Source organism: Ostrinia nubilalis, chromosome 6 (assembly GCF_963855985.1).
Source record: "Ostrinia nubilalis chromosome 6, ilOstNubi1.1, whole genome shotgun sequence".
NCBI classification, from domain to species: domain Eukaryota; kingdom Metazoa; phylum Arthropoda; class Insecta; order Lepidoptera; family Crambidae; genus Ostrinia; species Ostrinia nubilalis.
In genome coordinates this window covers 14,211,415-14,232,375 of record NC_087093.1, presented here as the reverse complement: position 1 = coordinate 14,232,375, position 20,961 = coordinate 14,211,415, and the positions used below count along the sequence as shown (strand labels likewise).

General features: G+C 37.9%; 1 protein-coding gene across 1 annotated transcript in view; it reads left to right on the top strand.

Annotated features, from left to right (window-relative positions):
* Positions 1 to 20,961, top strand: part of LOC135072678 (kin of IRRE-like protein 3) — a 71,068-nt gene that overhangs the window by 28,358 nt on the left and 21,749 nt on the right. Inside the window, exon 2 of the mRNA XM_063966686.1 lies at positions 18,507 to 18,592. Within this exon, the coding sequence (XP_063822756.1) occupies positions 18,538 to 18,592 (55 nt within the window). The 5' untranslated portion in view covers positions 18,507 to 18,537. The remainder of the gene's footprint in view (positions 1 to 18,506; positions 18,593 to 20,961) is intronic.

The following is a 20,961-nucleotide window of genomic DNA, read 5'->3' as shown; positions in this document are numbered from 1 at the left end:
TAGAGAAGTCTGTTCTTTCTAAATCAAGTGCAATTTGTGTAAAGTTGGTTTTATTGATATGTCGGTTTGCTTGGCTAGAGATAGACTTGGCAAGATTCAGGTTAAGAAGGACTGGAAAGTGGTCAGTTAAAGATGTTTCTATAACTAGAGTCCTAGATTGTAGTTTTGTCTTTAAAATAACATGATCCAAGCAGTTACCCAATCTGGTTGGAATTTGGTGTGCTGGTAGCATGCCATGGGACGCTATAAGATTTAAGTAGTCGTGAGAATTTGGATCAGTGCTGTTTGCCTTAATGTCTATGTTGATGTCGCCCATCAACACAATATTGTTAACTGTTGAAAGATCACTTAATGTAGCATTTATGCTATTTAGAAATTTTTCAGAATTCCTATATGAGGGAGATCTATAGAGGCCGACTATCGCAAAGTTATTATTTATAGTACAGATTACGCAATTTGCATCTTCAAAAAATGGCTGATAAACTTTATGTGAGATCGAGTTTTTAATGTAGATGACTACGCCATCATTCTGGTGCATCATCAACTGCTTACATGTTTTTTTTTTCATAATGTGTTTTTTGTATGGGGTTTGACAGATTTTTGACGTTTGTTACAGTCAAAGTAAGATGTGCAACCCAGCCTGAGTTTCAATCTGAGAGTGGACAAAGAACCAAGGCCGCAGCATTGGTTCTTATAATCAGATATACATATTTGGTGCCCAGTCCGGGTCTTAATAGAGGGATAGTAATTTATTTTTATTGGGCCATAATAATAAAAGTGCCCATAACATTGATTTATTCTGACAGTAATTAGCCAAGAGGACAAGATGACCATTTAGTAATGACATGGTGTTATTATATCCTTAATAATTAGTACTTAATCAAGCAATCTCAAGCACTTAATTACGGCATGTATTTAAATGATCTTTTTAAATTAGCAAAAACGGCAAATAAAAAAATCTAAATGGTCATCTATTTTAATGATTGATCCTCTTTCTTTGAGACATAAAATAAATGAAATCGATCGATATTTTAATCTCTTTTGAACTACGCAAAAAATTATTGAGATGTAAAAATTATATCTGATCGTTACTTGTTGGTCCTCAAAAATAAAAGAAATGAGCACCAAATATTCAATATTGTGATACTTTTTTAAATAATTCGATTTGTATAAATTATTTTTTGTCTATATCAAATAATCTTCAAAATAATTATGTTATGGTACTTATTTTTATTAAGTTGTAGTCAAAGGATGGAAACTATTTAAAGGCACTTGATGTTCAAAGATTTATTTTTTATTAAAAAAGCATACTTAACACGTTTACACTGCGTTATCGGGTCGAATTGACCTTAGGTGCTGGATGCGTTGGTGCGGGATGGATATATTCGGTCTTTTCAGTAGTACGAAAGATAAATATTGTTTTGCAATTGTTTCGTCACAGTAAATATTTGGAAAAAAAAACTTATCAGGTCCTTGCGACCCGAGATGTCGCACTAAAAGTAAACAAATATCGTTTAGTGCTTTTATCGTGTCTAATCGACCCGTTGACAGATGACTTTATGGTCACTGATCACGGTCGAGATCGGTAGGTATACTAAGAGAAAATCAACCTTGCGATTTGAAAAAAAAATAAAGAGGTAAAAATTATGATGTCGGGTTCAGGGATGACAGAAGTAAGAAATTATTTTACATAGCGCCTCTAGTCCCAAACTAAGCAAAGCTTGTAATTTAAACAAACATGGCAATGTACCATTCTGCTTGCTTATTGGCCGCTAAGCCCTTGGCCAACTCAGTAAACGACCAATGACGGACGATTGTCACTCAACCACAAAGTACCGCGTAAATTAAAAGATATTTTTTAATTAAAAATATTAACCAATAATATTTTTAATTAGATCAAATATATTTTAAAGTTTAGTTATACATAGATCCAAATGTATTTATTAGGTGATCAATATTAAAAGGCAAACTTGGTATAAAAATCATCAAATTAACAAAATTAAAGATCAATAACTAAAAAAGAGGATCAAATATTATTTTTGTTTACCAAATATTAAAAGAGTATGTTAAACATAAATATTATGTTACCTTAAATGAAGATCATTCATAATTTATCCGTAGATCAACTAATATAGACCCAATAATTAATATAAAGATAAAATATAATAAAAAACATCATTTATTTTTAAAAGTGCACATACAAAAAAGATCAATTAGTTTTTAGAGGATCAAATAATATTGTCCCCTTAATTACTACTTATAGCGTGACCGCTTTATACTTTTTCCGTTACTACGAGTAATTATCACCCCGTTAATGATGTAGAAAAAACGTTAATTATTTTTACTTTTACATAAAAATACTCTGACCTTACTTATCACCATGGTCATCATTTTTATCAATATGAGTTTTCAAATCATAATTCTTCATATCATTGTTGTCTTAGCAAATACTTTTAAATCGACTAGGTACGTCCAGCCAGATTGTTTCAAAATTTTTCATGTAAACTTTTTATGGGCTTATCCCTACGGCTGCCTGGTTTAGTCGCAGGCAGTTGCAGCTGCGGATTCTGATCCCGCTGGGATCAAACGTCTCTGATTATTGGGCGTTATAGTATAGTCGTAGTTATCGTACCCAAAATAAGTAATCTTTTGTCAGTGTGATTATTTGAACTAGGTATGTTCTCGAGTGGCGACCACGGGCCGGAAGGCCGGTATGGAAATCCTTGGGAAGCCTTTGTCCAGCAGTGGTTGTCATTTGGCTGAAACGAGAACGAGTGTGTTTAGTAACGCTGTATATTGCATTACTAATGTAGATTTAATTAGATTTAATATAAGTACAGCGACCCTTCTAAATAAGTTTAATTGTATTGTTTATTAACCTGACGTGTAGGCTGGGTTGCACCATCTTACTTTAACTTTGACAAACGTCAAAAATCTGTCAAACTCGATACAAAAAACACCGGTTATCGTCATAGTTACCGTCAAAGTTAGGTGGTGCAACTCAGCCTTACAGTTTTAATGCAATTACGTCAAGTTAAGTAAATCTCTGTAATCGCATCTGTGTACACTTGGCTTAACTTAATAATTACAATGTTAGGCCAAGAAACTTAAGGTCGTATGTGCGAAGTTTGGAACTGATTTTCAGTTAGTTTTTGAGACTTTCAACAGAAGCTAATTGTGTTTACTGCTATAGGGTGGAAAGCAAACTACGACTTAATTCAAGCTATGAGAGAAGAAGAAGAAGAAGCTTATAGCCTGAACACAGACCACCTCGGTCTAGGTTCTTTTCTCCTTAGGCTAGAAATAAATAAATACTAATTCTGCCATTATGTATTTGCCACTCACTATTTAATATGTTGTATGTTGTATCATTTTATTGAAGACTAGCGGCCGCCCGCGACTTTGTACGAGTGGATCCCGTTTTACCCCCTTAGGGGTGGAGTTTCGTAAACTTTCTTAGCGGATGCCTTCGTCATAACATCTACCTGCATGCCAAATTTCAGCCAGTGGTTCCAGTGGTTTGGGCTGTGCGTTGATAGATCACTATGTCAGTCATTCAGTCAGTCAGTCACCTTTGAGTTATAATAATATGTATTTAGATATACGAGTATATTCAGATTTTAGGCTTAAACTTGTTTTGTTTAGCCTACGTCTTATGACAGACTACTGCAAAATAGCACTTATTCTAACCATTAAGATGACACAATTCACCTTGATATTGTCGTGTTCGTACAAACAAGCAGCTCGGGACTTTTTTGTTTATCTGTAGTTCAAGTTTCAGGTCACCGCCAAACTGTTTATTGTATTTTAATTTTAAAGTAGACATAAAAATATTTACCAAAAGATGTAGTTATCTCAATGTTATTGGCCTTTCGAAAGTTCGTTGTTTTATTTTAAGAGTCCTAATCCACTTTTAATTGAATACCTAAAATATTTAAGGGTAGATTACATCTACTTTTCTTTCCAAGTGTTTTAAACTAATCCTAAAATAATAGTTCTATAGGGATTGTGATAGAGTGTGTATGACCAATTTAAAATAAATTATAAGGCCCTTTATATTGGGCCGTTCACGCTATTTTTTCACAAATCCAAGATGTTATTATGTATTGATCCGTTTCTCATACAAACGTCGCACTCCCAACGTACCTACGATAGAATAGCTGTGTGGATGAATCTAAATAGTGTCTACTCCACCGCGAAGTTATATGATCAAAGCCTGGTTTGATCATGTTAATTTCCATCCTTTACTTGACACAACTTGTATATTATTATTCATTCGTGTGTACGTCAATTACAGATGAGACTAATTCCCTTCCATTTCATGCTCCAATTAAAATAAATTAAGTATCATTTACTTTCAAAACAAAAACGAAAACAATTGACTCCCAATTTATTTCAAGAAATTGCTTTCCATTCACAAAAATATTCTAAACAGCTTCTTTAATACCAAGAAACACTAAATGGTAATGAAATGAGAATCAAAGGAAAGCCCGAGATATAACGAAATTGAATCGTATTACACAACGAATAATAAATTAAATCGATCCATTGGCGTGATTCGATACTCAAGAATTGCCTCCCAGTTTCCGGCGGACCAGTCGAAATATGAAAAGGTAACCGGTATTCGGTATACGCACCGAAAATCTTTTCAAATCCACGAATGAATTGAATTTCTCAACGGAACGGGTAAGGTCAGCTCGGAAGCTCCATTTGAACGTCTTGACCTAAATTTTTTAGATTGAATTTATTGACCTTTTTGCCTTAAAATGTGCTAAGTGACCTCTAAAGGCTGATTCCCTGAAAACTTTTGTTTGACTTTAAGAATCTTGCTAATTTTATTTTAGATGACACTCATTAGAGTTGACTGAAACAAACTGAAAGCAATTTTCAAAGTGCTCCTTTGACTCATCAAATTGAATTTTATAATAAGTGGAAAAAGTTCATATCAGTACAAAACACACTTTCTATTAAGCCCTACCGAATCGCTAGGGCCTTAGGCCGGGGCAGCTGTGATTGTTCTCAAATAACATAATTACAAGTAGTTTTCCAATGCCCTTTTACATAATACAAAAACTATGCCGCTAACCATACTCCGTATAAGAAAAGCGGAAAATTGTAGATAATTGATAAATCGGTACCATTCTTCCGGACCGGGCCCGGTACCGCAACGATGATATATCGTGTCGGTATACGTCTTGTTCGCGCATTACGGCTATTTTGTTTTATTCTGAAGGAAATTCTATAACTATGAGTAATTAATAGATCAAAAATCGTTTGCTGTTTTAGATAAATAATAAAAATTCTTTATTTTTCTTCGCAATCTAAAATGTTACAACATAAAAATAACTTTCAAATGTGGTAAACAAAGAGACTTACGCCCGTATTCACAAACGATGCTTGCATAAGTGAAGCAGCAAATCGAACGCACAGCGTTGAATAGAGCTCTATGATTGGTTCGTATATCACCCTGTGCGTTCACGCGCACTGTGAGACCTCATAGTAATGTTTGTGAATACGGGCGTATGGCTGGATTGCACCATCATACTTTACCTGTGACAAACGTAAACAATCTGTCAAACTCCATACAAAAACACCGGTTATCGTTAAAGTTACCGTTAAAATTATGTGATGCAACTCAGCCTTAGTTTAGGCCTGTATTATAGAGCACCAGAATTCTCCAATCTAAATTCAATCGATCTGAATCTAATATAACGTAGGTATGTGCAAGTATTTATGTGTAATTTGTAACATCTTCTGGAGAAACTCGTTTTATAGAGTCTTAATTTTTATTTTTTTCATCATTATTTTCAGCCATTAGACGTCCACTGCTGAACATAGGCCTCCCCCAATGATTTCCATGTTAATCGATTGGTAGCGGCCTGCGTCCAGCGCCTTCCTGCTACCTTTATATCGTCGGTCCACCTTTATTTTTTTAATTGATCTCATTTCTTGTTTCATTCTTATTCTAACTAATTAGTTCACCGCTAAACATCACCTGTGACGTAACCCTAATAAATTAACAGAGCGAATGATAATAACCGCATGATGGATGCGGTAACCGGACCACAGAAAAACCTTACTCACTCATCTGGGTCACACATGTTACCCTCCATTAAACAATGGGCCCATTAGAGCGGCTTCAGACTAGCGTTTAAGGCCTCAGCCTCGAACTTAGCGGGCAGCGGGGCGGCGGCGGCGGCGGCGCGGGAGCGGCAGGATCTTATGCGTAAAATCAAATAGACCGGTTCTCGAAAACAGCGGCGCGGCAGCGGGGCGGCAGCGGGCAACGAGCGGGCAGCGGCGAGGGAGCGGGCAACGAGCGGGCAGCGCACTCCTTCTTTTGCCCACAATAAATCGAGCGTTAGGAATAAATTTGAATCGAAATAAAATTGTCGCCGTTGTTCAGACATTTCGTTTGCGAATAAAAACAAATATCTCGACAACACAACCCCGAACACAACACTTCGCCGCTAAAGCGCCGCGCGAGCTGCCCGCTTGTTTCGAGAACGGGTCTGCGTTGCCCGCCCCGCTCCAGCGCCGCCGCCGCTCCCGCCCCGCTGCCCGCTAAGTTCGAGGCTGAGGCCTTAAACGCGCGTGTATAATTTTTGGAAGCGCATGTAGGTGCGTATAGGCACCTTTCAGAGCGCTTTCACGTTTAGGCGACTTTAGCAGCGCGAGAATCGCGCGACATACGCACGACAGACGCGCTGCCGATAATTTCATACTATGTGACAGCGGATGCCTGCCTTCACATTATAAAAACGCCGCTGCCACGCTGCTGTCGCGCTTCTCACGCCCTAATGTGAAAGCGGCTTTAGGCTGTGGTCTCCTATATTCGCTGTATGTCGCGTACAACGTCACGTCGTATGCCATGTCACAATGCTTACAATAGAAATGTACTGTTGTGTTGTGGTCTCTTTGAGACGTTGACGTCGGCGTAAGGACTTCCTAGGAACGTTGACGCTGACGTAGAACGACGCGTATAGCGTTAAATAGGAGACCGTAGCTTTAGCACCCGCGCAAATCGTATGAGCGTTACTTGTAAGCTCGTTTAAGCGCGAGCAGCGAGAGACACCACTAAGGCTGGGTTGCACCATCTTACTTAATCTTCTTTTTATATTTTGGCAACGAACTTTAACTTTGACAAACGTCAAAAATCTGTCAATTTCCATACAAAAAACACCGGTTATCGTTAAAGTTACGTCAAAGTTAGGTGGTGCAACTCAAAGTTTGAGCGAACACGCCGAAATATTTTATTTTGCCCGTGTACGCGAGTTTAGTTTTTTGAAGCCCGCGTGGAAGCACGTATGGCGAAACGAACGCGCAAAAAACGCTAGTCTGTAACCGCTCTTACGGGTCTCGCGGAACGAAACAATTTTCCGGCACTAACGAGTGGGCAAGACAGATCATACTACGATACATCTTTCTGGCAACACTCAAAGCCGGTCGGTAAGAACGACCCAATTTATCAGTTGGGAAAATAATGGAAATATATTTGTTTTTTTCTGTCAAAGAAATCTGTAAAAGGATTTTGGGGACCCGTGCATGTTACAAAAATATTGATAATTTTATGAAAGAACGAGAAAACTATATTATTATTTGGGACATGTACAATATACCTACTAGTGCCCAGCGAGCATTATCTTATATTTATTAAAATATGAACAGGAACGGGTGCACGACATATTATAAAGTACCTGATACACTGTCAAACGACCATTATAACCTCTATTTAAAATGCTGCAGACGTTATTTAGCAAGACGTATTAGTTACTATCGTGTGTATTTACCACAGCACATTGATGCTTCAACCACACCAATGCGTGCCAATCGCCATCGGCGCGCGCGATCATACGGCAATGACAGGTCGCGCAGGCAGACTGTCATGGGTCGCGAAACCTGTCATTGGCCTACGATCGCGCTGGCTTAAGTTTAACTTTGTGGTATCTTAGGTAATTGTAACATGTACTATTTTACAACAAAAATGTGTAGTCTGTGTCTATACATCCACGACATCAAAAGAGTTGACGATGCGTTGCTTGCCTTTTCACTTTGCTCTTTGGGGCTTTGAACCTGATCCTTTTGATACGATTTGCGGTAAACGACATGAATTGAGAAAATATGCCGTTTAAGTTATTCAATTTGCTTCTGATTTTACCTAAACAAATAAAACAACAATTAACACGAAAGTAATGTTAAAGTGGCGTGTTTAATTCCAAGAAGCGCTCTATTAAAGTGATAAGAAAAAGTTCTGATGGTGCACCACAGATTACCAACTTCTATAACTCGAGTTCGTTCGTTCGTTCGTTCGTTTCAGCCAAATGACGTCCACTGTTGGACAAGGGCCTCCCCCAAGGTTATCCACAATGAACGGTCCGCATCCAGGCTCTTCCCGCGACCTTTACCAGATCGTCGGTCCACCTAGTAGGAGGCCTGCCCACGCTACGTCTTCCAGCCCGTGGTCGCCACTCGAGAACTTTCCTGCCCCAACGGCCATCGTCTCTACGAGCTATGTGCCCCGCCCACTGCCACTTGATTTTAGCAATTCTGCGAGCTATGTCGGTTACTTTGGTTCTCCTGCGAATCTCCACATTTCTGATTCGATCCAGATTAACAAAAAAAATAAGTTTTAGTTGAATTTATTGGAAAAACTAAATTATTGTAGTCCACTTCTTTAAATTTCAATCCTGGGATTGGTGCCACTGGTGGCGCTGCTAACTTTACTTAAAATAGAATTCACTATATCCACTATATCTAATTTTAAATTAAACTTAAAATAACTTGCACAGGAATTTTAGCGGTACAACTCAAAAATTCCTTGCCAGAATTGTTGTAAAGTTCGGATTGTCTTAACTCGTACAAGTTCCGGGTGGTATGTTTCAATGTTCTTATTTCATTGTAACACAAAGTTTTGTGGATAAACTTTGGAGAAAAACGGAATGCCTCTCGACACACCGATCGGTGCTTTTGTTTCATTTGTCGCAGTCTTTGTAAGCCGTTTTTGGGGAATTTAGTGTAGGCGCACACGGGGCGACACGCGACAGCGACAGCTCGGCGACTAAACGCCTAGATTTTTGTCAATTTCATGTTTAGCTTGTAGTCGCGACTCTGCTTCTCTGAGGCCAAATGTGCGAAGATTTGAACAAAATGTATGAAACTATCGTCCCGCTCCGGCTTTGCACGGGTGCTTAGTATGCCTAAACCTTCCTCTTGAATCCCTCTATCTATTAAAAAAACCGCATCAAAATCCGTGGCGTAGTTTAAAAGATCTAAGCATACATAGCGACAGACAGCGGAAAGCGACTTTGTTTTGTACTATGTAGTGATAGTGATGGTCGGCCGCAGCCTGTCGTTGCGTCTAGTTTCGTCTGCCGCTGTCACGACCGTGTCATTTATAATATTAGTAGGAAGGTGGCTTCTAGACATAAGCCAGTTCATACATTGTATGATTTGATACATTTTTAAAATATGTGACTTATAAAATTTTGAAGATTAAACGTGCATACTTTCATTGTAATTGGTAAAAAACTTCATTGTTTGTGTACAGATAACAGAAAAATAACCTTACCTATAGAAATTCCTAAACACATAGTACACCAGAGAGACAAAAAACCATACAAAAAAACTTTGTGCAAAATGTGCACTATTATTTGTAAGATATTTATTTTTTCTTTAAAAATAATAATGACTAGTTAAAGTTGTAATTGAATTATTTTAATACAGTATAACACCACGTAATATTATGTGACTATTTTTAAATGAAACCAAAAATATCTGACTTTTAATAATTTAAAATTAAAATTGAATACATTTCAATTTTTAAAGAAATAAGTACATATTGATTTAACTAAATAGATAAACCTTTTTTTAAGGATACTATAATGAAACGAGGCTTAACTTGCTCAACAAACGACTGACTTTATTTTTCTTAAGTTGCCACACACAATAAAAACACAGTAGTGCCATAGACATTAATAAAGAAACAAAACTAGTTACATGGTGTTGCCGCTAGATGGCAGCACAGAACATTAGTTTACTTTGATACATCATAACACTACCCCTTATCAAAATAAACTAATAATAACTTATTAAATCCAGACATTAATGTATCTACCCCTTAATGAAATAAACTATTAATTACTCATCAAGTACAGACATTAATATCTAAGTACCTATCACAAAAAAAAATCAATGAAAAGCTTGTAGACCTAAACTTTTCATAAAAGAGTAATGTTTTACACTATTTAAACTTTTGGTAAATAAGTCAGCAGGCATTTTTGCTGTCTCTAAATAATGTAACATAACAACATTATTACTAACACACTCACGACAGAAATGATAGCGTACATCTATGTGTTTTGTTCTATTATGAAATGCATTATTTCCTGATAATTTGAGAGCCCCTTGGTTATCATTAAATATATCTATAATGTCGATAGTGGAAGTATCAATTAATGTAAGGGACATTTTGGCCAAAATGAGTTATATATACCAACGCATTCAGAATTTTCGGCTCTATCGATTGGTATACTTGAAATGTTGATATCTTTAAAAAAATGTCCCTTACCTTAAACATTTTTAGTCGTCTGAATACGACTTTTGGGGAAACAAATGATTTAAAGGACGTAAATTCCTTTTAATAATACAATTCAGCCCTTACCCTAAACTGTTGGTTTTAACTTTTGAACTCATTGAACCTTACTTCATTTAAAACTTTTTGATTTATTATAATTAGGCCCTTACGTTAATATGCATATAGGATATCAATTACTTTTTTTGGTGGTGATATGCATTTAATGCCTCCCACTCCTACTACACTTATGAACACTAAGTTGTCTTGTTTCTATCTTTTTTCTGTTCATTTTTACGCAGTTGGGTTTTTGACCGAGGGGCTGAAGGCTCTTCAGAAGCTGTTCAATTCCGTCATCCTCGAAGGAAAAACGCCTACGGTATGGCACAGAAGTGTGGTGACACTCTTCTTCAAAAAAGGCGACAAAACCTTGTTGAAGAATTATAGACCCATCTCACTTCCGAGCCATGTCTACAAGCTGTTTTCGAGAGTCATTACGAATCATCTCGCTCGTAAGCTCGATGACTTCCAGCCTCTCAATCTCTCAATCGCTTTAGTACACCACATACATACGCCACGGCAGATTATACAGAAGACCGAGGAGTATAGTCAGTCACTTTGCCTGGCGTTTGTGGACTATGAGAAAGCTTCGATCGAGACCTGGGCAGTACCTACTACAGTTTCTCCAACGGTGTCAAATTGACTACCTATATCGATACATCGAAATGTTGAAAGGCTTGTACGAAAACGCCACGATGTCGTTCCGTCTCCAGGATCAAGACTCGAAACCAGTTGCAGCAGCAGACAGGGGGAACTGAAAACTCCGAAACTGTTTCTGGACTGGAACGGATTCGGCATAAATATCAACGGTGAGTAAATAACCCACCTTCGATTCGCAAACGATATCATAGCCATGGCTGAGACCGTGGAAGATCTAGGCACAATGCACAATGGCCTGAGTCGAGCCTCTCAACAAGGGGGTCTTAAAATGAAACATGGACAAGACAAAATCATGTCAAATGTCCGTGTTGCACCCACTCCTCTAAAGGTTGGATACTCTACACTCGGCAGTTGTTGACACTTATATGTACCTAGTACAAACAGTCCAGTTAGGCTGGTTATAGTGTCACGCGGACCGTCCAGTGCGGATCCGCTTCACACAGCCGATCTGTAAACTTCGAGGAAGCGTTTTAGAGTAATGCGGTCCGCAGGAATCGCTCGCTCCCTATCAGTTCATACAGATTGGCTGTGCGGAGCGATCCGCACTGACGGTCTGCGTGACACTAAAACCAGCCTTAGGTAGGTCTAACTTCGAGGAAGAGGTCAATCGTCGAATCCAACTCGGCTGGCAACGTTCAGGAAGCTTCGTGATATTCTCACGTCTGAAATATCGCACTGTCTCAAGACAAAAGTCTTTGATAACTTATGGATCTGAGACGTGGTCGCTTACTGTGGGCCTCATAAGAAGACTCAAGGTCAAAGGCGATGGAGCGTGCTATGCTCGTAGTGATTGAACCAGAAATGACGTGATCCGCAGGAGAACCAAAGTGACTGACATAGTCCGCAGAATCGCTAAAATCAAGTGGCAGTGGATGGAGCTCGTAGCTTGCAAAGCTGATGGCCGCTGGGGCAGAAAAATTCTTGAGTGGCGACCACGAGCTGGAAGACGTAATGTGCTGCAGACCCCCACTAGGTCGACCGACGATCTGGTGAAGGTTGTAGGAGGTGCCTGGATGCGGGCGGCGCAGGACCGGTTGTTGTGGAAATCCTTGGGGGAAGACCTTTGTCCAGCAGTGGACGTCATTCGGCTAAAACGAACGAACGATGATTGAAAAAAAAAACCTATCTGCGTAAAAATGAACAGAAAAAGATAGAAACAAGACAACTTGTTCACAAATGCAGATGTAGGCATCATCAGTGACTAAATGTTTTGTTGGTGATGTGTATTTGATGCCTCCAACTGCATTTGTGAACACTAAGTTGTCTTGTTTCTATCTCTTCTCTTCGTTTTGTTAATGAATACTCGAATGCAACCTCTACTTACATCAGGTTTCAATGTTAAAATTGTCAAGTTACAATAATATTACTGTCGTGTTTATTCTTAAATGTACCTTACAACATACATGACATTCCATACTGTGAAATTTCAACATTGTAAGGTACAGTCAAGCTCGTTTTTTTAATGTAAGGGACATGCTATCTTTTAAACTACCCATTTTTCGAAAATTTGGCGTTTATATTATGAAAGAACAGAAAATTCTAAGAAACTTTGCCATAGAAACTATTTAAATCGTAACATCACATAAAAAGATATTGAGGTATAAAGAAAAAAAAAAAACGTTTTTTGGCTCTCCTGAAAAGTCGTGTTTTGTCCCTTACAGTAATTGATATTTCCACTATCGATGTACAAAACACCTGTTATTTCATTTAGTAATTGGCGTAAGTAGATTGCCTCTGTACAGGCCTCTGTAATACCCATGTATTCCGCCTCAGTACTTGAAAGCGCTACTGTTTTCTGTTTCTTTGAGGCCCATGAGACTGCACCACCAGACAGAGTAAAACACAGGCCTGTATATGACTTCCTATCCACAACACTGTTTCCCCAATCTGCATCAACGAATCCTGTTAATTTAGAGTTGCCATTACTAGAGTATGTTAAACAATAATCCTTTGTCTTACTTAAATATCTTAACACTCGTTTTGCATACAACCAATGTTCAGAATTAAAGCAGTTATTAAACTGGCTTAAATATCCAACAGAAAAAGCTATATCTGGCCTTGTCAGCACAGCCAAGTACATAAGACTACCAATCAGCTGTTGGTAAGGAAGCTGTCTTTCACATTTCACACTTTTGTTTACATTTAATTTGGTTTCCATAGGGGTGTCAGCTGACTTACATTCCATCATATTAAATTTCTTCAACAATTGGTTTACATATTTTTCTTGACACAACTTTATAGTTCCATTAGTTTTATCAATATACACATCCATACCTAGACATTGCTTCACTTCTCCTAAATCTTTAAGTTCAAAGTTTGAAGCTAAAACACTTTTTAAGTTTTCTGTTTCAGAAATGTCATTGGAAAATACAAAGAAATCGTCTACATATAAAGTAACAATTGTTATACAATCTTTTCCAGACTTTGTATATAAACATGGCTCAAGCAAAGACACTTTATAACCCATATTAACAAGACAATCATGAACTTTTTGATACCAGGCCCTTGAGGCCTGTTTTAGACCGTATATGGCCCTTTTCAATTTTAAAACTTTGGTATTATTAACATTGTCATCATAACATTCTGGCATCTGCATAAAGATCAACTCCTCCAAATTGCCATTCAAAAATGCCGTTTTCACATCTAAATGTGTTACTTTAAGTTTTAACTGAACTGCAAGAGCAAATAATAATCTGAGGGTTGTATGACGTACAACAGGTGAGAAAGTCTCAGTATAATCGATACCTTGCTTTTGGGAGTATCCTTTCGCCACAAGCCTCGCACGATACCTCACCTTATTGTCACTATCGAGTTTCTTTTTTAACACCCACTTGCACTGCACTATTGTTCCACTTTCTGGAGCGTCTACCAGCTCCCACGCTTTATTGTCATTAAAACACTTTAATTCATCACGCACTGCCTCTAACCACTGCTCTCTCTCAGGTCCTTTTAGAGCATCCTCTAATGTAAGTTCACTAGAATCACTTATAATGTTATCACTAACACACACGTTCGAGAAACCATACTTATTTGGAGGTTTCCTTTGCCTTTGAGAACGGCGCACTTGAATGTTGTCTTGAACTAGTTCTTCAACATCTTCAACGCATGGCACATATGATTCATCACTGTCAGTAAAGATCATGCTTTCCTCAGCCTCTGATGTAGTAACCTCACCATCCTCCACTGGGTATCCAACTAAAATGCATTGTTCTGACTTCTTGTCCCATTTTAGTCTTCTTTCTTTCGGCACGTGGACCATGACTTTGCTCCCAAAGATTCTCAAATGACTGACATCTGGCTTACTGCCTGTCCACAGCTCGAAAGGTGTTAATCCATTCAGTGTTGATGAGACTGTTCTATTTTGTAAATACACAGCTGTATTACTGGCTTCAGCCCAGAAACGTTTTTCTATTCCGGCATCAAAAAGAAGACATTTCGCTTTCTCAATAATTGTCCTATTGAAGCGTTCAACTAATCCATTCTGCTCGGGTGTATAAGAGTTTGATCTCTGGTGAACAATACCTTCTCGGTTCAAATAATTATCAAACTCTTTGTTGCAGAACTCTCTCCCGTTGTCACTGCGCAGAATCTTGATTTTCTGGTTTAGTTGATTTTCTACTTTTGCCTTGTATTCCCGAAAGCAGTCAAATGCTTCACTTTTTTCTTTCAAAAAATATATATGAGTCATGTGAGTGTAGTCATCCACTATCAACATAAAATATCTTGATCTTCCTATCGACGGGGTCTCCATAGGGCCACATATGTCAGTGTGCACAATCTGAAGAGGTTTGTCACTTCTACTGTTACTCTTGGGAAATGGTAACCGGCTCTGTTTCGCCTCACAGCATGTCACACACGAAGCCTTCGATATGTCTGTCTTACTGTCAAGTTGCAAGCCTTCTACAGCATTCTGCATCTGGTTCAGGTAATTGCTATTTACGTGACCTAGCCGCCGATGCCAAATATCGCATGACACCATGGCCGCTGCTGCTGCTGACACAGACATATTCAATTTGTATACTCCATTCACCAAGCACGCTGTAGCCACTATATCGCCTTCCTTGTTGCGGATCTGGCAACCATCTGTTGTGAATTCCACTCTATTGCCTTTCGCAATTAACTGGCTGACCGATAGGAGGTTTGTTGTTAAACTCGGCACATACAAAACGTTTTTGACGTTTATATCATAGTCACAAGTATCTGTTCTTGTCGTTATCAACACATCGCCTGAACATTCCACTGGCACTTTTTGTCTATTTGCAACCATGATTTCTTTGATGTCGAGATCGTAACAAGTATTCATAATCCAGTGTTTGTTTGTTGTCAAGTGAACACTAGCGCCAGAGTCGAGATACCAATCAGACTTGCAGAAATTCCCGTGCAGAAAAACGGCACTAAACGCGTTGTTTTGTTTACTCTTGCCCTGTTTTTCATCTGACGTATTTTTATCTGAATTTGTGCACTGATTTCGATAGTGGCCGACTTGTTTACATCTGTAGCATCTAATTTGGGGTTTTGAACTTGACTTCAAAGTTGCATTACTTCCTTTAGACATTCCAGTACTGCCAACCTTGTTCCTGTTGTTGTTGGATTTGTAACTGGCAAATGCTCCGCTGGTGGCGCCACTGTCTTCCTCTACAAAATCTAGAAGTTTCGTTTTAATGGCGTCCGTCGTGATCTGTATGCCTGAATGCTCAATAGCCATGATCATTGGCATATATTTTTCTGTCAATCCAGCGAGCAATAAACAGCCAATCCATTCGTCGCTAATGTCGAATCCGGTCCCACACAATTTCTGCCCTGTCTCGACTATCTGCGTTACATACGACTGCATGGAACTGCTATTCTCCAGACGTATTGAGATTAGATTGCGTAATAAAGATATCCGACGCGTGAATCCCGAATCGTCGAATAATGCTTTCAGCTTATTCCACAGCTCCAGCGTAGTAGATACGTTTTTTATATGAACGTATAACGCACTATCTATAGTCATAATCAGTTTAGCTTTCGTTCTGGCATCGTCTGCGGCTTCTAGTTTTCTCCCAGGTTCTGGCTTTATGGAGTGCAGCATGTCCTCCAATACTAAAAAATTATCCGCAGCGAAGACCCACTCAGTATAGTTCTCCCGCCCCTTTAGCTTCGGCACATTTACCAAATAGTTCGATGACATTCTTGATATTTGTGTTATTCACTTTGGTAATGATGTTACACGACTCAAACATACAGGAAAACTAGTACTTTTCGCAATAAACTCAGTTAAAAGACACCGGGACTGGGCCCATAACCTATAATGAAACGAGGCTTAACTTGCTCAACAAACGACTGACTTTATTTTTCTTAAGTTGCCACACACAATAAAAACACAGTAGTGCCATAGACATTAATAAAGAAACAAAACTAGTTACATGGTGTTGCCGCTAGATGGCAGCACAGAACATTAGTTTACTTTGATACATCATAACAGATACTACAAATAGTTTGAACCATAATATTCATGCCTGAAACTAAAAAATGTTACAAAATACATGCTGGGACAAAATTGACCCAGCGGCGCTTTTAGGGGGGTCGTAATCTTCGGCACTTCTAGTGTTAAATGATCAGTGTCTGGGGTATTGGCGCGGCCCGAGAGGGGTGACATATCATATTGTGACGGTTCAAACAAATCAAAGCACATTTGAAGTCTCGCTGACGTTTGATATCACAAAAACATCCTCTCGTGTCGCTCCCATACCTTAAGCAATCACTCAGAATTTCGTTATTGTTATAAGTAAATGTATTTTACAAGATCAATCCTGAAAATTAAAATACTATTTCAATAACCTTAAGCTAGATAGAAGATTTTTTTAATATCGTTGTAATATAAAACAAAGGTACATCACTTTACGATCGTGCAAAGCTCGCATAACTTCAAGTAAATAAAATACTGAACCTGAAACTGAGCTGAAACGCCGTGAAACGTAAGGTGCTAAGTGAACTGTGCAGTATTAAAGGTACGAGTATCACCGTCAGCAATGAGCTGAATTTCAGTGGGAATTTCATTTCGAAAAGCCGAAAATATGAGCGTTCAGATTTAGAAATAGAAACAAAAATACCACTCGTTCTTCGCTCTTGAACAACGGCGAATTATTACGTACGCTCTAGCGATTCTTTTGACTACGAATACACGAATTTTACTGATATTTCGATGTGCGAAAAAAGTTCGTACAAAGTCGAATGCTCGCGGGACGATGTGGAACGGCGTAATTATGCTAATTGGAGTATTGGAATCTTGGACTAGTAATTGAAACTTGGTTGAAAATGGTTTCGAATTATTATGACCAAAAAGTTTTAAAGCTGCTTAACATAATATTTATACTGACCTAAATAACAACAAAGGCTGTTTATAGCATGCTCTTAATGAGTTTTCGTATATTTAATAGTAAAATGAAAAACAGAAACCAATAGACCTTGTATAGCACGCGAATCATTAATGAACCTTTTGATTACGATGCGACTGCTCTATAAATTGAGCTACGAAGATATTAATTAACCTATTGATTATTTTTCAGGTTAAAAACCTTCTAGATTAAACTATTGTATAAAATTATTATGAAATAACTTCAAAAAATCGAACTGCCTAAGGTGGGAATTGAACCCACGAAATTCGATTTAGGCAATTCGATTTTTTCAAGTTATTTATAATTTTCAAATTAGTTTGAGATGCGACTCTTAACGCTAAAAATAAAATAACAAAATGTTATGTTTGATCGTGTGAAAAGTATCTTTTATATCCCACCTGATACTCAGAAACAAAACATAGTGACGTCATAGCATTGTCGGCCGTTTGGTGTAGTGGTTCGAAACGGACTACTATTCCGGAGGTTGCGGGTTCGATTCCCGCACATTACAAACATTTGTGTGCATGAACATATTTGTTTGTATTGGACTGGGTGTTTTCTATGTATATTAAGTATGTATTTACAAAAAAAAAGTATTTAAGTATGTTTATATCCGTTGTCTAGTACCCATAGTACAAGCTTTGCTTAGTTTGGGACTAGAAGCGCAGTGTAAAATGTCCAAGTATATTTATTTATTTATTTATAGCAAAAGAGCCATACAGCCTACATATTAAAAAACGCCCGCCGTACACTACCCACTGATTAGTTTCTTTTATTCCCTCTCGCCCGGGGCCCAAAAGGGTTCCTTTGAAGGGTTATTAACAAGGCTTTTGTTTCAGGCGCGACGACTGCCCGGGGCCGGTGAGAAGCATGGCGGGAAGAGGAGTGTGCCTCTTCACAGTACATTTTCTTTCGTGCATTATTGGTGAGTCAGCTCTTTGTAGAATAGGCTTTAGTATTCTAGGTAGTGATTATTATGACATTGTGGGTTGAAAATAACGCCCGTATTCACAAACGTTATGAGGTCTCAGAGTGCGCGTGGACGCACAGGGTGACACACGAACCAATCACAGAGCTCTATTCAACGCTGTGCGTTCGATTCGCTACTTCACTTAAGCAAGCATCGTTTGTGAATACGGGCGTAAGACAGCCAGCGCGGGAAAGATGCTTGTTGAAAAATGTTTTCTTTGATTTGAGGCTGACATTCCAAAACATAGAAGCACAAGGTGTCAAAAATCATTTAAAATACAAAAAAAAACATAAAAAAAAATTAAAAAAAGATTGATCCACCTATAGATTTCCAACATGACTAGGTACTTATTTGAAAAGCTATCGGTAAAAGGGTCATGGTATATTGCTTAAAGATGGCATCAGCTTTTGGATAATTTTTTTTTAGTTTCTATGAAGATGGTTGCTATTATGTCTCAATAAAATCTAAATCTACTTACCTTAATGAACAGACAATGGCATATTGGAATTTTGTTTCTAAATATTAAGAGAGAATATTGATTGTTTTTTCATGACTAAATTAATTTCATTGAAACTCAATCATGTTTATATCACAGAACCTACTTTAGGAACAAATTCCGGAAAAATAATTTCGCCTCCTCAAAGAAAAATGTCTTACATTTTCCATTGAAATATAGACAAAATTGTAGGTCACTAGAGCCACTGTATCTCACCACCGGCTCAATTTAACTTTGCGTTTTGCTTTCATTAAAGAAATTAAATCTACGCGGGTAAAATTTGGGGCAAAATTAATTACCAATCTAACATTAACTTAGAAGGTCGAGATACAATGGCCACAGATTTGTGCCGAAAACTTTCAGCTAGAAACTTTCGACCTAGTTCCCTGTATTCAACACTGTGGTTTATTAATAAATCATTTGAACATACCTAGTAACTGTACTAATATTGAAAAGACATTGGAATTTCTAAGAAAAATGTTCCATTTAATGTAAAGTCGACAGCACGTCAACGTAAACACTGTGGTATCTTACGTAGTTGCGATAAGGGCGACTTTGCAACGAAAATTTATAGCCTGATGTGCTGTCGTCTGTACTTATAAAAAACGCACGACTACTCACAGATGTTTTCATTGATAGGCCAAGGTTTTGCCATTGGCTGCAAACATTGGATCTAATACTTTTTACACCAATGCCAATTTACTTCAATGCCGAATGAAAATCTTTGAGTATAATGCTGTTTACATTAGTGTGTAAACCCGTATTTACTCAAAAGTCATAAAAAGTTCAAGTCGTCGACTATTCTTTTGAAATAAAGCCGCCGGGCTGTCGACAGGCTTGGTGATATAGTATTTGAATCCCACTTGCGTATTTTGTTTATTGATTAATTACTTACCTCATAAAATATGACTGAATTTCAAAGTTTTGTCAAAGCTAACTTTCGACTTGATTTCATTTCACAAAGACCGTCGGAACATCCGAAGATTTGCCGTGGGTGTTTGACTTTCTTACTTACACAAACCGTAACTCAATTTGTTTGGGAAGGTCGTAGCCCTGTTAACTCTTTAATCAGTAAGTCCAAGCCATACAAATTCACACAATTTCTAACTTTCTTCCATATCAATATCCTGAAGCCACAATGAATGCATAGAGATTCTGTATGAGCTTGGCAACAGCCATGGTCCAAAGTTATTTTTTGCCTAGTCTAAAACTTAGACGAATGTATTGGGTCTGTCTCAAAATAAGTAAGCGTTTTGAGTCGGTTGTGCGTTGTACTGCACAATAATTGTTGGTAGTTGACGTTTTTATTCCAAAAGCATCATATTAAGTCAACTTAATATCAATCTTTGGAGCGGGTCTTATAAAATGGGCGATGGAAACTTAATTTCAAGCAAGTGCTCAACATCTCTAGTAGTCTAGTTGATTTGATTTGAGTAGGTATATGTTTCACTAAGCGAAGTTCTAACATCGTAATTGGAACGTTTCTCCATTAAGTATAATTTGGTAGTCACTTTGTTACCCTTAATAATATTATCACAAATATTATTCTCTACTTTTTGCACGTATCAGTTCTTGTTACTGTTTGGCAGTCGTTTTCGTTTTATTTATTTTTTCTTATTAGCTCTCAACATCTGTTATTAAAGAATTATGCCAAAAAAACTAAAAAAGAAATTCTACCAGGCTAAATCTTTTTACGCGACGAGACATGGTGTCAGACCAACATACATCGACCAAAAAGTGCTTTATCTTTTTAATATATGATTTCGGTAATTATTGGCAGTATAATGAATCTGAGCCTATAGTGTTTAGGTATTGAATGTCCCATTAG